Source organism: Archocentrus centrarchus, chromosome 20, assembly GCF_007364275.1.
Source record: "Archocentrus centrarchus isolate MPI-CPG fArcCen1 chromosome 20, fArcCen1, whole genome shotgun sequence".
NCBI lineage: Eukaryota > Metazoa > Chordata > Actinopteri > Cichliformes > Cichlidae > Archocentrus > Archocentrus centrarchus.
In genome coordinates, this window is record NC_044365.1 from 28,516,776 (window position 1) to 28,530,671 (window position 13,896).

General features: G+C 43.2%; 1 protein-coding gene across 5 annotated transcripts in view; it reads left to right on the forward strand.

Annotated features, from left to right (window-relative positions):
* pola1 (polymerase (DNA directed), alpha 1) overlaps positions 1 to 13,896 on the forward strand; it is a 51,637-nt gene that overhangs the window by 8,454 nt on the left and 29,287 nt on the right. For 3 of the 5 annotated variants that reach the window (XM_030756552.1, XM_030756554.1, XM_030756555.1), the window contains exons 22-28: positions 208 to 327; positions 402 to 492; positions 573 to 697; positions 827 to 979; positions 1,194 to 1,316; positions 13,335 to 13,367; positions 13,739 to 13,831. In XM_030756552.1, the coding sequence (XP_030612412.1) occupies positions 208 to 327; positions 402 to 492; positions 573 to 697; positions 827 to 979; positions 1,194 to 1,316; positions 13,335 to 13,367; positions 13,739 to 13,831 (738 nt within the window). The remainder of the gene's footprint in view (positions 1 to 207; positions 328 to 401; positions 493 to 572; positions 698 to 826; positions 980 to 1,193; positions 1,317 to 13,334; positions 13,368 to 13,738; positions 13,832 to 13,896) is intronic. The other 2 variants (XM_030756553.1, XM_030756556.1) reach the window with 1 other exon arrangement.

Sequence of the window (13,896 nt, forward strand, 5' to 3'; positions counted from 1 at the left end):
TTGGTGCCAAGTAATAAGAGAATGACGAGAATGATGGTCAGTTGGTTAGTCAGTGCTTTAGTCTGACATCTGACTTAATTCACTTCCAAACTAACACATTATCCCATTTTCCGTGAGGCAGAAATCCTTGTTCTGTGAGCCTCGATAGCCGTACGTGAGAGAAAATGTCCTGGAAGATGAATTCTTGCCTCTGCCTCATCTCTGCAGTCTCGTACTCTGATGGGAGGCCGCTCCGAGAGGAACGAGTTCCTGCTGCTTCATGCCTTCCACGAGAAAGACTACATCGTCCCTGACAAACCGTCTTTCAAAAAAGCCCAGCTAGAGACGGTAAACATGCAGCCAAGTAACACACACAGCTGAGTTTTTGATCATATTATGATGATTTTTTTTTTTTGTTCCAGGCTGAAGGAGAAGATGATGTGGATGCAGGAAGAGGCAAGAGGAAGAAGAAGGCAGCCTATGCTGGAGGGCTGGTACTGGATCCTAAAGTTGGTAAGCGCTGTGTGTAACTAAAGAGTTACACACTGTTCATGTATCCTTTGTCATATTAACTCTTTTCTTCTCATTTATAGGTTTCTATGATAAGTTTGTGCTGCTGCTTGACTTCAACAGTCTGTATCCTTCAATCATCCAAGAATTCAACATCTGCTTCACCACTGTGCAGAGGGAGGCTCACAACTCACGGAGGAAGAGCGAGGTAGTGTTCAAAAACTGCAGCGTCAAGATGTGGTTTACAGGTTGAGCCTATTGCCCGGCAACTTTATTGCCAAATGCTTCAGTGCCAGAGTTCCCAGTTCCACACTTGTGACTCGTGTTTTCGTGGCAGCAGGAGGATGAACCAGAGGAAATTCCCGAGATTCCAGATCCTAGCCTGGAAATGGGAATCCTGCCCAAGGAAATCAGGAAGCTGGTCGAACGGCGTAAGCAGGTCAAACAGCTCATGAAACAGCAAGACCTCAACCCGGATCTCTACCTGCAGGTACACACCTCATGAGTGTCAACTTCTGGGCTTGGAAGGTGGTTTTGGACATGCTGTATTATTAATTCTGTAACTACAATTAACAGGAAATGTGATCCTGTGCGCTTAGAGAAAATCATTTGTTTTCATTTGCTGAAGGTACCATATCTGATTTATTAAATCTGTTGTGAAATATTTTAGCCGCTTTCCCCATTAAAATATTTTTGTCCCTCAGTACGACATCCGTCAGAAGGCTCTGAAGCTGACTGCTAACAGTATGTACGGTTGTCTGGGATTCAGCTACAGCCGCTTTTATGCCAAGCCACTCGCTGCCCTGGTTACACACAAAGGTAGAGAGGTGAGTACATAAACACGCTGCAGGCACTGAAGACTTTGTGGACACCCAAAGGTTTCGCTGATTCCTTATGCAGATCCATGTACTGTGGTGTCTTAATAAAAGCGTCTTTTTGATTGAACATGAATGCTACAAAATACACTCAGACTGATTAAATACAGATTTACCCTAGTTTATTTTTTAAAAGTACAAATACCCCCATTTTCATCCACAAGAGGGCACTGCTACATTATATTCAACACTGTGCAGCACTGCTTACTCTGCCCTATTTTCTTTGACTTCTCATTTGTTTTCTGCTTTATCCCGGCTCACATTTGTCTCTACAGATTTCTTTCTTACTCTCTCACCCCGTGTCCCTCTTCCTTCCTTCCTTCCTTCTAAATATGATTATATCTTCAAGTTCATTTTGTCAGAATAAGAGACTTGCTTTATTTTCGGTGATATCAGTGACACTATGCGAGTGTTTTCCAATAACAGAATGCCACAGGCGCTCTTGAATCTCACACTCTCCATTTAAAGTCTCATTGTGTGAGCACTTCTTTCAGCACACAAATGGAATGACAGGGGCATGTACGCTCAATAAATTGGTGCAAAGCAGCATGTGTACTGCATGACATAAACAGCTAAAGCTGGTATTGTAACTGAACACCCCCCACACACACACACACGCACACACACACACACACACACACGCACACCATGTCAGTGGTAGTACTCATGTTCATTTAATGAGCTCTAACAGTACAAGTCCTCAGCAGAGGCATCAGGCTTTGCCTCAGGGGACTCCTTCATTAAGATCCCCTTACACACTCATTGTGCTCCCTAATAGAGGGCAGGGCAGTAACTCACTGTGCCTGTTTGTTATTTTGTCAGTCCGTTTGGGCCTCCAGTCATGCTTGTTGTTCAGCTCATAGAGCTACATTGTTAAAGTTGTGTATTGGATTTGCTGCTGCAGGTGGGAGTTTCTGTCCTTCAACACTCACTGCTTACATCTCGTAGCTTGTATTTGTCCACAGCCAGAGGTAGATGGGTTCATTTACATTTTTACCTCTTGCTTGCTTTACATAATCCAGGACGCATCGCCATTCTTAGATGAGAAGTAGGATAGATTTCCATTGTTTGAAGACTTTGTGCTTGCCTGTATTACTAGTTTTAGAAGCCTTAATTTAATCATCTGGAATGTATTTTAACAGGGAACAGGTACAGCTATTTTCACAACCTTTTCTTGGTGTATAAAAGCTGAAATCCCAAAGTTAGTTATCACACCAGGCCAAGAAATGCAAATTTAGTTGGAGAGCATGCTGACATAGATGTCACCATTAGTGAGCCACATTAAGACAGCTGTGCTGTACACCTTAAAGCTGATTGTACTGCCAGAGCCCGAAAGTAAAACCATTTCAATAGAATCATCTTAATTGTGATACTTTTATCTTATGCCAATGGAGAAAACGGGATTACACATAATAAACAGATTATACATGTCCAGCCAAGGCTGCATAAAAACCTGTGAGACATAAAGGTGTAACAGTAAAATTAGACTAACCTTTAGCTTGAATCTTTTTTCATTTTCTTTCTTTTTTTAAAAAAATTGTGGGGTAGAAAGGGTGCGAAATTGTCTTTGCTTCTGAAAAAGGCATGTCAGAAAAAGCCTGAGAACAGCTGATTTTTATAGAGATGTAGTTAAACTCAATTCAGTTTTAGACCATACAAGAATTACAGAGAGAACCCAGAGCGAGCACTTGGTGACAGTGGGAAGGAAAAACTCCCTTTTAACAGGAAGAGAGGGGCAGTCATCTGCCACGACCAGTTGGGGGGTGAGTGGAGGGTGACAGGACAAAACGTGTCATGGAGAATAAATGCATAAATTATTCTATGACTGTAAATCTGTATGACCAAAAACTGTAAGAGAGGATTAGGGTCGGCCTCAGCAAGCTTGGCAAAATCCCAGTCAGACGGCAATGATCAGTGTTACTTCCGGATGGGATTTCCAAAATAAAATGAGCTTACGACAGCCTCTGTACCATCCAGTTAGATCAGCACTGACGTGAGACAGTTGCTGAATTTTGTAAGCTTTAATAGAGAAAGCTGTACTGCAGGTGCGTTATATTAGAGTGCACTGGTTTTTATCAAGGTGTACCTAATAAAGTGTCCGCTGAGCGTATCTTCTGGTTTCAGATGCTTTGCAGCTCATTTGGAAACTCACTTTGCTTCCAGAGGTTTCTAAATCTTCTCGAGTTGTCCAGTGTGAACAACACAAAATAAAGAGCGACATGACAAATTGGAGAGACGTGCGTCGAAAAGGTCGTCAGTCAGATGTGAAGTCGCAGTGTGCTGTGTACACAACATGTGCCTCGGCTTGCTGATGAAGCAGGAGATCCCACTTCACACAATCTTAGTGTTTTGTTTACTTTGTATCTATGACTCTACCGCACAACTCTATTTATATTGCAGATTATGTGTTTGGGAAGAACATGGCTTCAGCACAGCCCCACTGATGATGAGGCAACATGCTATTGAGGATATTCTTTACTTTTTAAATAATGTTTTTAGGTAAAGCAAAGAAACTTGTAGGTAATGCTTCGCTTATGTGAGCTCACAAAGTCGAAATAGGACTTTGCAGGACAGTTTTCCCATCGCTCTTGGACCGCATGCACACTGACTGGTCTAGGAAAAGGAGCAGAGCACCAATAGTATGAACAAAACGTGCGTTTTCCTGCATTTGTATGGAGTCCTAAAGTTAACAGGAGACGAGCCGAGAGTTTCTCGGTAGTTTCCGACTGCAGCGAGCCAGAAAAGCCAGCTGGCATTTATAACTGGGTTTCTAGTGTATTTGTGGGCATTGCCATTTGCACTCCCGCCCCCATTTTAATCGTCACATTTGCACTCCACTTTCATCTCATGATTTAGGAGGCTTTTTATTTTTGTAATTGTAACATGTACGCTGATCGGCGCTCTGTCCGCAGTGTAAATCCACCCTCCCGCCTCTGTTCCCTTCATCTGTTTGGATGAGTGTCCTGAGTGAATGTGCATGTGTTCTCCGTATTTATTGATTGGCCCGGCTCTCATCTTTCTCTCACTCTCGTTTTTAAAATGAGGCCTAACCCCTGGTGTGGCCGGATGGCGCAGGCTGCGGGCCACAGTGGCGTGTCAGCCCTGGGAGGGCTTAGATGAGCAGGCATAGATGGGGTTGACAGACCCTTGGCTGTGGACCCTCTGATCAAATTTGCCAGCTTAAGAGGGGAAACCCCCCCACTTATCTCTCCTCCTGATTCTTGTATGTACTCCTTGGGTATGTCTTCTATCTGTGTGTGGGGCCACGTGTGCATGTGTTAATACCCATCTGTGTGCGTGCACAAGTGCTACTGGCCGAACTCTGCCCTTTGTCGGGACCATTTGTTGTGGCCCTGTTTTGTCCTGGTATGTGTGGGTATTAAGTGGGGGGGGGGTATTAAGAGGAAGGTGAAGGTTTAGGATTACACAGTTGAGGGTCCTCCGCAGATTGATGTCCCCCTCAACCCCTCAGCGTTATTTTGGGTTCTTTTGTATGTTCGCCAGAGAGCATTTGGGTGCAGAGAAATGGATGTATGAAACACAGACAGCTTGCACGCATGTGATATTAATGGGCTGATAAATGCATTTGCCACACCGGGAAGATTTTTTTATTGTCCGCTGGCTGCCGGCTCTCTGAATTCATCTAATAAATGGAGAGAATTAAGTTTCTGCTGGGGGGCTGAGGAATCAGTTGCAGGATTAGAGTAACTACATGATTTGCCTGGTCGGCAGTTGAGATTTCTTGCGTCGGCGTTAATGTTTCTAATCACTGCAAACAGAGAAGTGTCTGCGCTTGGATTTCATTCGTCTTTTAAGAAACTCTTATGTTGTTTAGTTTGGCCTGCTTCTCTTGCGTGTTAGTGTGTTTATGTCCTCTTAATTCAGTGATGTTAACAGCACAGGCTGAGGGAAGCTGCTTATTGTTGTGGATCGCAGATTGGTTTGACCTTTGACCCTTTTGCCGGCAAATCTGACAACCATTAGCAGGTGTGTGTGTCTCTCAGGATGGAGGGTGACTCCTAAAAGCCATTCTGCTGTAATTGAGTCTCTGTCCTTGTGTTTAAAAACAGCCTGACAGGAGCTCGTAGTTGACATTATTGGATGGCATGCAGAGTGAAGATAGAAGTAGGCTTGTGTAACAGAGCTGAGGGTGCAGAGAGGTCAGAGTTTGGTTTAGGTTAAACCCCTGTACGTATGCGTGTGCAAGGGCGCGTGTGCTCGTAATGAAGTCTAAGTAAATATTGTTGCCCCCGGTGTCCCTTGTTCTGCCTCTGTGTATCATCTCTCTTGTCTCAAGAATCACAAATCATTTCCCAGAATTAGACGCAGGAATACCTAAACCCACCGTATCATGTCTCATTTGTGGTCGCATCTGTCAGACTGCGTGCTGCGATGTCGTGTGAGTAAATATTGTTGCCCCCATTTCTTTCATTCGGGGTCTCAAGCGCTGCTTCTGTTTCAGAATCACTGGGGTCATTTTTACATTTCCCTGAATTAGACATAAGAATACATAAGCCTGCCGGACGGTGCCGGTGCATTTGGGGGAATGCGGGCTGCAATGTTTCCATGGTCCTGTAGTCCTCTTAAAGAGCGGGCTTTTCTCCTGATAGGAGTGGACTTAACAAATAGTCACATGGGAGCAGTGCTGCTATTCTGGCTCCAATAGCTTTTCTGTGAGGGCGGACAGTGGACAGCACAGGGGCTCAGAGTTTAAACAGCGACTTAGTAACACCTGCTAATGAGGCCATGTGAGAATGAGCTTATGGCAGAGATTATAATTGATAATGGATTCATCTGACATGCTGCGTTTTTGTCAGGGTCACAGATAGAGTTGCATCTTGGTGGATAATTAATAAATGGTTTTAACTGGCTTGTCAAGGAGACTGCGCATATGTTCGGTTCCATTAAAACGGTGATGTTTCCTGATTATGACCTCACAAACGTGACTGCGTTGCAGGAGTCACACACTGACACGTGATGGAGTTTAGACACCAGTTTCTGAATAAATGTTATTTTCAGGAAGTTCAGCTAACAGAGAAATTACTGCTTAAAGAATTTTTTTTTTTTTTTGGCTTGTTCCTCAGTTTGCAGGTCTTTGGCTTTAGGTTGGCCGAGGTTGTGACTTAATGAAGTGAATTTTAATGTCATGTCATTTAAGATATACTTCAGAGTTGATTTATGGGAAGGATTATCAGCTGATGAATGATGTTTAATCTTTCTGAACCGTTAGTTGGCACTGTCCTAAAGATCACATTTTAGAGGCGCCACAGCCTCAGCCCACCCCACACTGCCAACGGTGAAGCCTGCTGGGGGGCTGCACACTTGCTCGTCAAACTGGTGTTGTATCCAGCAAGTTAGATCTCTTACTCTGTTATATATGGCTATATGGTGTGCTGTTTTCAGTTGCAGTGTTGGCTTTCAGCAATTAGTAAAAAAAAAGATGTTTGACATAAAATGATTATTGTCCCATATTAAGTTGCATGCTGCTACATTTTTGTCTTTCAGGGACAACTTTCTCAAATTCACTTTCCACCAGGCTGTGGCGTGTTTGTTTGTGCTTGTTTAAAAAGTAATTCTAGTATTTTTCCAGAGTCTGAGTAAGTACCTTCAGCTGCTCCCTTATTTCCCAGGCAGTCACCATTGTGGGTGGATCCATATATTTGATGTGGCACAGATTTATAAAATCTGAATAATCATATTAAATAATCACAATCTAAATATAGGGCACAATCATTTTCACTAGAATTGTTTGAGGGGGGGGTTGGCCATAATTGTGCAGCTGTAGTGCTACCCCTATAAAGATGGTCTGGCTCCACTACTGTTGTTAAGTGTCTGTCATTTTATTACTTATTTACTTAACAGCATATTAAAAACTTTGCCTGCGCCAGAGCAAATGCAGGGGCATACCAGGATGTGTCCTTTCCTGCTATTAAAGTACAGTATTATAATTGAGCAGACAACAGGAGGATTGTTGTCATTGTTGAGTTATTTTCAATCGGTGTCGGCGTTTGTGATCTCGGCCGGTCGTATTAAATCAGTCACAGCTTTACAACAGATTGACCTTCCCGATGGCAGCCATGAGAACACAGCTCTGGCATCTGCCAGGACAGGTGTGCGTCTGTGTCTGTGTGTCTCTGCGCTTATGCACTCTCACATGCAAGTGAAGTCATTTTAGTGAAAGAAGGATCTTCCGTCTCTGTGGGTGTGATCGGAGGTGTGTGCACGTATAACATCACGGTAGCAGAAGAGAGCCTGTAAGTCTTTTATGCATCTTTGCGTGTGAGTGTGTTCATGAAAGAGAGCTTTGAAAATGTGTGTGTGTGCATGCATGCTCAGCCGCTTTGTGGACGTGTTGTGTGTACGTCACACCCCCTCACCACCACCACCACCACCCCCCTCCCCAAAAGCTCTGACAGTGGTGTGTTCCTCCACAGGTGCTATTTCAGTCGACCGACTGTCATCCCAAAATGCTTTTCAGCTGAGTGCTTTTCAAAACAATCGTCACAGTGCCCCAGACTCTTTTTACAAGGGCCCTCTGCTGCACAGAGGTTTAACATGCCGCCTCTGATCTACTGATCAGCAGTAGGATGTATGCTCTGTGTGCGCTTGCACACCGGGGTTCAAAATGTAATGATAATGGGTGGGTGGGGACTCGCTCATTTGTCTTTTGTCTTTATTGCTTCCTTTCAGTCTACAAACTACTCATCACTCAACCAAGCAGGTCAGTTAAGACCAATAGTCTTATTAAAATGACAGCCTGGCAAAAGACAAAAGATATTTTGATGAGAAGTGTAACTGTGTGTTTGGGTGGGGGGGTGGGGGTAGGGGGGATTAGTGGATTCAAATAAAGAATACACGAGATTGACGTGACAACAAGACATGTAAGTCCCTAATAGATGAGGCCAACAAAAAGCTGAGCAACAGCTGGGAAAAGGAGGATATCACAACAAGGCTGAACCACTCATCAATTAGCATGACAGGGTGCAATAACGCACAGCTAATGGGTACAGCTCGTGTGCAGGCACACAGGTGCACATGCAAAGACATGAGACACTGTTAAAAGCACTAAATGAAAAGGGAATTACAAGCTGTGAAAAGTCAAGTCAAAGACAGTGGGAAAGTGCAGCTTTTACAGTGAGACATTAGGACTGGTATTAAAAAAAAAAAAGTGTGGATGGGTTTGTGTTAAATGGCTTTGTAAAAAATATTCAATCTTAAATCCATTGCTGCTTTTAAACCTTGATTTGGAATCCAAGTTTTATTCAGCTGGACAGGATGTATTATTTCCTTTACACCTGTCCTGCAGTTGTCACTCTTGGTCACTTTTTTTTTTTTTTTTGGGCAGCTTTAAGTGTTACAAACTATGGTAGCGCCACTTAACCAAAGTACATCTTCTGGTGCCCTGAAGTCCGTGTGCGCTGGAGTCACACGGCAGATTCGTTGGGTACATTAGGTTTTAAAAAATGTCACATGTAAGCTGCGCACGTCAGTGTTAAAATCCTGCAGGAATACGGCACTCACACTGTAACTGCTGAATCTAAACTTAGAGCATCTGAAAGCGCTGCTGCTACCAACTGCAGTGTCTCGAACCTGCTGCAAGTCACAGGTTTATGTTTGTTGCAGCTGAAAGTGTTAATTTAGAATATATGATGCATGGCTGTGGATAATGTGGAGTGAAACTAGTTAAATAAATTTTTGTAGGGAAACGAATGCTGTTGTGCTGCACTTTGTCATTATTTCTTTTAAATGATTAATTAAGCTGTGGCTTGTGAACCTTGTTCAGTGACTGAAGTGGGACATGCAAGGAAAAAGTTTAGGAACCAGCGGTTTAGGTCAGTGCAGATCTAATAATGCAGGATGTGACGATATAATACTCAGTATTACCGTATTATTAATGCAAGCTACAAACCTACAGTAGCTATGTAATTATGTCTTTAAATCAAATTAACCAAACTCCAGATGTAAAAGCACTCTTTCTGCAGTTTTCTTGATTAAGGTGGTTCTTACTAATTAGTACACACGTCAAACCTTAATGGTTTTTATGATGTGTTGTTGGAATGAGTGTTCAACCATGTTTACCTTTATTTGTGTCAGACTTGCCTCTGAGTACCAGCTGGAATTATTGCTCTGTGAATGTTCTGAGTCGGTTAATGTTACAGTCTCACGAGGGAAAACAGTGGTTGGAGACTGTGGCACAAAGTTTGGGTTTGAATAGGGTCAGGTTGGGAATGATAAGCAATCTGTTTGTGATAATGCAGCAATGAATTGTGATAAATCTGAGAAAATGCACAGAAATTCACATTAACTCCTTAAAGTCCATCCAGAACCTCATAGATTTGAAAAATAAGTGAGGGGGTCACCACAACTGCTTGCAATTGGTTGCCAAATGCGGGTGACTGATCCATAAAAAAAATGTGAGGAGCAGTAGCTGATGTTGCTGCATATGCACAGAGTAGAATATCTTCTACTTACTGGAAGGTATTTCTTTTTATTTGGCAGCTCAGTCCAAGCAATGCAACCTGACATCTGAGCCCTCACCTGCAATGTGACCTGAAAAGGAAGGAAGGGGAACAGGGATTACAAATGTGGAAAATCCAGGCTTATATCTTCTGCCTCCATCTTTCACTTTGCAGGAGCACTTGTCAGTGAGCTGCTCAATTACTGTCCGGTCTATTTACACTGTATTAACACCAAGGAGCCAAAAAAAAAGGATGAGAGGCAGGAATGTTAGAAAATTGGTTTTATAGTGTGAGGGAAAAAGAGCAACTTTGTAATTGGAAGATTTTGAATAGATTATCTAAATTCACTTTGTAGAAAATGGGCAAAGTAAGCGAAGCAGCTGCGCTGGTTGTAGATATTGAGATGGATGAAACTGAGTCAGGAAATAATGACTGCAAAAATTGAAAGAACAACTAGAATTTTGTAGATGGAGCCAAAATCTGATCAGCGCAAAGCTGAGCGAGGGTACAGACTGATCCGATCAAGCTGATTGATGTTAACAGGTTAACATTAAGCACCGCGGGTCGTCTGCTGAGGTTATTTTTTTTTTTTTTCCGGTTGTTTGGCCCAGAATGAGCGGCATTCGCAGTGCTGACTGGTGCAGTCATCACAGTGAAGACATACACACAAGCACACTCTTTTTTTACCCCCCCCCGCGGATGTGTGTTTGCGTTGGGTCGTATAGTATGTGTATGTTGGTATGTGTTTAAAGATGAACACTCACACACACACACACACACACACTGTCAGTTGCACACATTCCAGCGTCATGGTCAAACGACTTGTCTTTCACACAGTTCATTCCTTAAAGCGGTCTGTCCAGCTGGAACTGACAGCATATGGAAAACCCGTCTAAATGAGTCCGCACATCAATTACATCAACGCATTCTCACCTCGCTCGCCTCACTTGTCTCTCTTTCCCACATCTCTCCATTCATCACTTCTCTGCGCTTTTTTATTCCCCCCCCCCCCCCCATCGTTTCAGCCTCATCTCGTGGCTCTCGCTCTTTCACTTTCAGTGCTTTTTTTTGTATTGTTATATTGTTGTGTATTGATAGTGTTAGCGAAGATTTCAAAGTTCAGTACAAAAGCAACGTTTTCGTAGATTTGTCGATGGGATGATTGACAATAGGAGATGTTAGGATAACGAGTATGGCAGTTCCCCTTTACTGTCTGTATCAACAGGCGTGCATTAAAGCCTTGTAGTGGGCGTGTGGTGTGTCAAGTAGCAATAAGCAATGAAAGACAATCCAGGGTGTCTGTCTGAGGAACAGATTTGTGAATTTGAAGTTTTATTTATTTATTTTTTTTGCCTCTTCCTTTATTCTCCTGCAGCTTTTGGCAGTGTGTTAGAGCTAAAGTTGAACCAGGATGCAGCCATTCAAATAAAGGCCTTGTTTCTTTTGAGTGGGACATTAGCGTGGCTAAACACCATCAGGATGCATTGGGGTCTGCTGAGAAATGAATAAGTAATTGTTACATTTCTCATTTAATTGTATTTTACTGATGTTGCAAAGTAACTTTTTTTTTCTTTTTTTTTTTCTTTTAGTCACGTCACCCAGTCGAACTTCAGTGTCCAATTCAAATAAATTGGCTTGAAACGGCTCCGTTTTCTGGTTCTAGAACTGCATTGCATTGTAACTCTGAGCCTCGTAAAATCACATTACCTAAGAAAGCAAAATGAAACCATGCCGCTTCAAGTTTTACTTCTAATGACTCAAATATGGGAGGAATCTTCTCTGCAATGTCACGTGTGTGTTTTAGAGATCTTTCTCTTCTTTTTTTCTTCTCAAGCAAATGGACTGTTGAGCTCAGGCACAGCTGAATTTTTCTGAAGCGCTGCTCAGTGACAGCTGTTAACAGAGGAAAATCTGGCTCAGCATACATGGCCTGATTTTTCCCTCCAAGACGGATACTTTATTATATCTGTGACCTCGGGCTTGCACTTTGATAACACTTTGTAAAGTGTTCTGCAGACTTACTGTCTTAATCACATAAACACACACCAGTGCAAGGTGCTGGCCTGCCATTGGGAGCAACTTAGGGTTCACTGTGCCAGAGATTGAACCATCAGAGCTGCTCGTTGTGGTGTTTGTGTTAGTTGGCTGGCTGTATTCGAAACTATATTCTTCAGTTATAGTGTTTCATACTGTTAAATGTCAAAATTGTTTTCAAATGCATGGAATTTTACGAAAGGCATAAGTAAATGTGACCTTTTGCGTAGCTAACTCAGCACGTTTGGTGCCGTCTTTACATTTTATTTTATATCTCTCGGTGATCGTTTCCTCCGGCTCGCTTTCTGTTGTAAATAAACGACTCTGCGCTCACAGCAGGCAGCTGTCATTCACATTTTAAGCCATCACTTGAGGCCTTTTACTTTTGGTTTTGCAGTTTTAAAAATATGTCAGATTAGTTTTGTATTGAAGAATTATGGGAGTAGAGCACCTGTGCACTCAGGCTGAGTCTGTGTGAAGACTTCTTTCAGCTCCCGCTTTTCCAACCTTTCTTCTTCTGCTAAACAGGCAGGAGTCATTTTGTCTGCAGCAAAATTCACTGCATAAGTGCAGAGGTGAAAAACTGGGTGTGTGATTGTGAATGTGTGTGCATGTGTGTGTGTTTGTGGTAAGACCTTGACCTTGACTGCAGTCCCTAATGGAGGAGGCTGTTCCCTGAATGACTCAAACTCCCCCCGCCGTACAGTGGTATGTAGCAGCCCATAAAGCATGCTTACGGCCCACTCTGGTTTCAGGGAGTGGAAGCCCGACCCCGCCCCTTCCTCACACTCTGAAATAGCCACGTCCTTGTCCCCACACGGAGCACAGTGTGAGTTGGGGTGTATATATGCAGCCGTGGTTGATTGAGGAGCAGATTGCTGGTGACAGGTCACACTGCGTTCTGTCCCTCCGACCCCCCCAGATTAGCGACCCGAGGCCCCCACACTGCCCTCCCCTCCTCTGGGCCCCCACCTGTTAGGATCCCTCTGCTGCTTGGAGCTTTCCTCTCTCTCTCTCACACACACACACACACACACACACACACACACACACACACACACACACAGTGGTCAATCTGCGTTTACAGAATTCTCTTATTTCTCCGTCAGTCCCCCTGAAGGTTATAAAGGCCATTACAAGTCATTAAGGTGCATGTGTGCATTTGAGTGTGTGTCGCCTGGCTGTGAATTTGTGTGGGTTGAAAAGACGCCTGTCACAGCATGCTCTCATAATTGCCCTCTTAGCCAATTATCCCCCATTTAAAGCAAATCACCTGCTCTGCTCCCATGTCCACACGAACGTGTGCGCGCGCGCGCGCGCGCACACACACACACACACACACACACACACACACACAATAAATAACACAGAAACTTAATATTTAATCATTTCATCTTCCTGAGTGACATGTTTGTTTACTCTGCGTATTGTTTTTGTTGTTGGCATTATTCATACCGTTGTCTCCTCTCTTCTCCAGATTCTGATGCACACCAAAGACATGGTTCAGAAGGTCAGTTATTAGCAGGTTGTTCCTGTTTTAATATCCCAGATGTTTCATGTAGTAATGGGCAGAATGTACAGGACAAACTATTCTAATTAATCATTTCACTGGCTCAGCATTGTTACTTCTGTGTTCAGCTTCTAGGAGAATTGCATTGGTGCCCTTTGGGTTAAATATCTTTTAAATTGTCTTGTTTTAGAAATTGTGCAATTCAGTGTTGGTGTTTTATTAAAAAAAAATGTTTTCCCCCATTCCTAATTTGAAGCTCATGGCTGCTTTTTTTTTCTTTTCTTTTTTTTTTGAACGTGTGTGTGTGTGTGTGTGTGTGTGTGTGTGTGTGTGTGTGTGTGTGTGTGTGTGTGTGTGTGTGTGTGACTCAGATGAATTTGGAAGTCATCTACGGAGATACTGACTCCATTATGATCAACACAAACAGCAAGTCTCTGGATGAAGTCTACAAACTTGGCAATAAGGTGCGCGTCTTGCGTGTTTTATGCTCTTTCTTTTGAATCGTTTCAGCATCGGATGTCATCGCTGA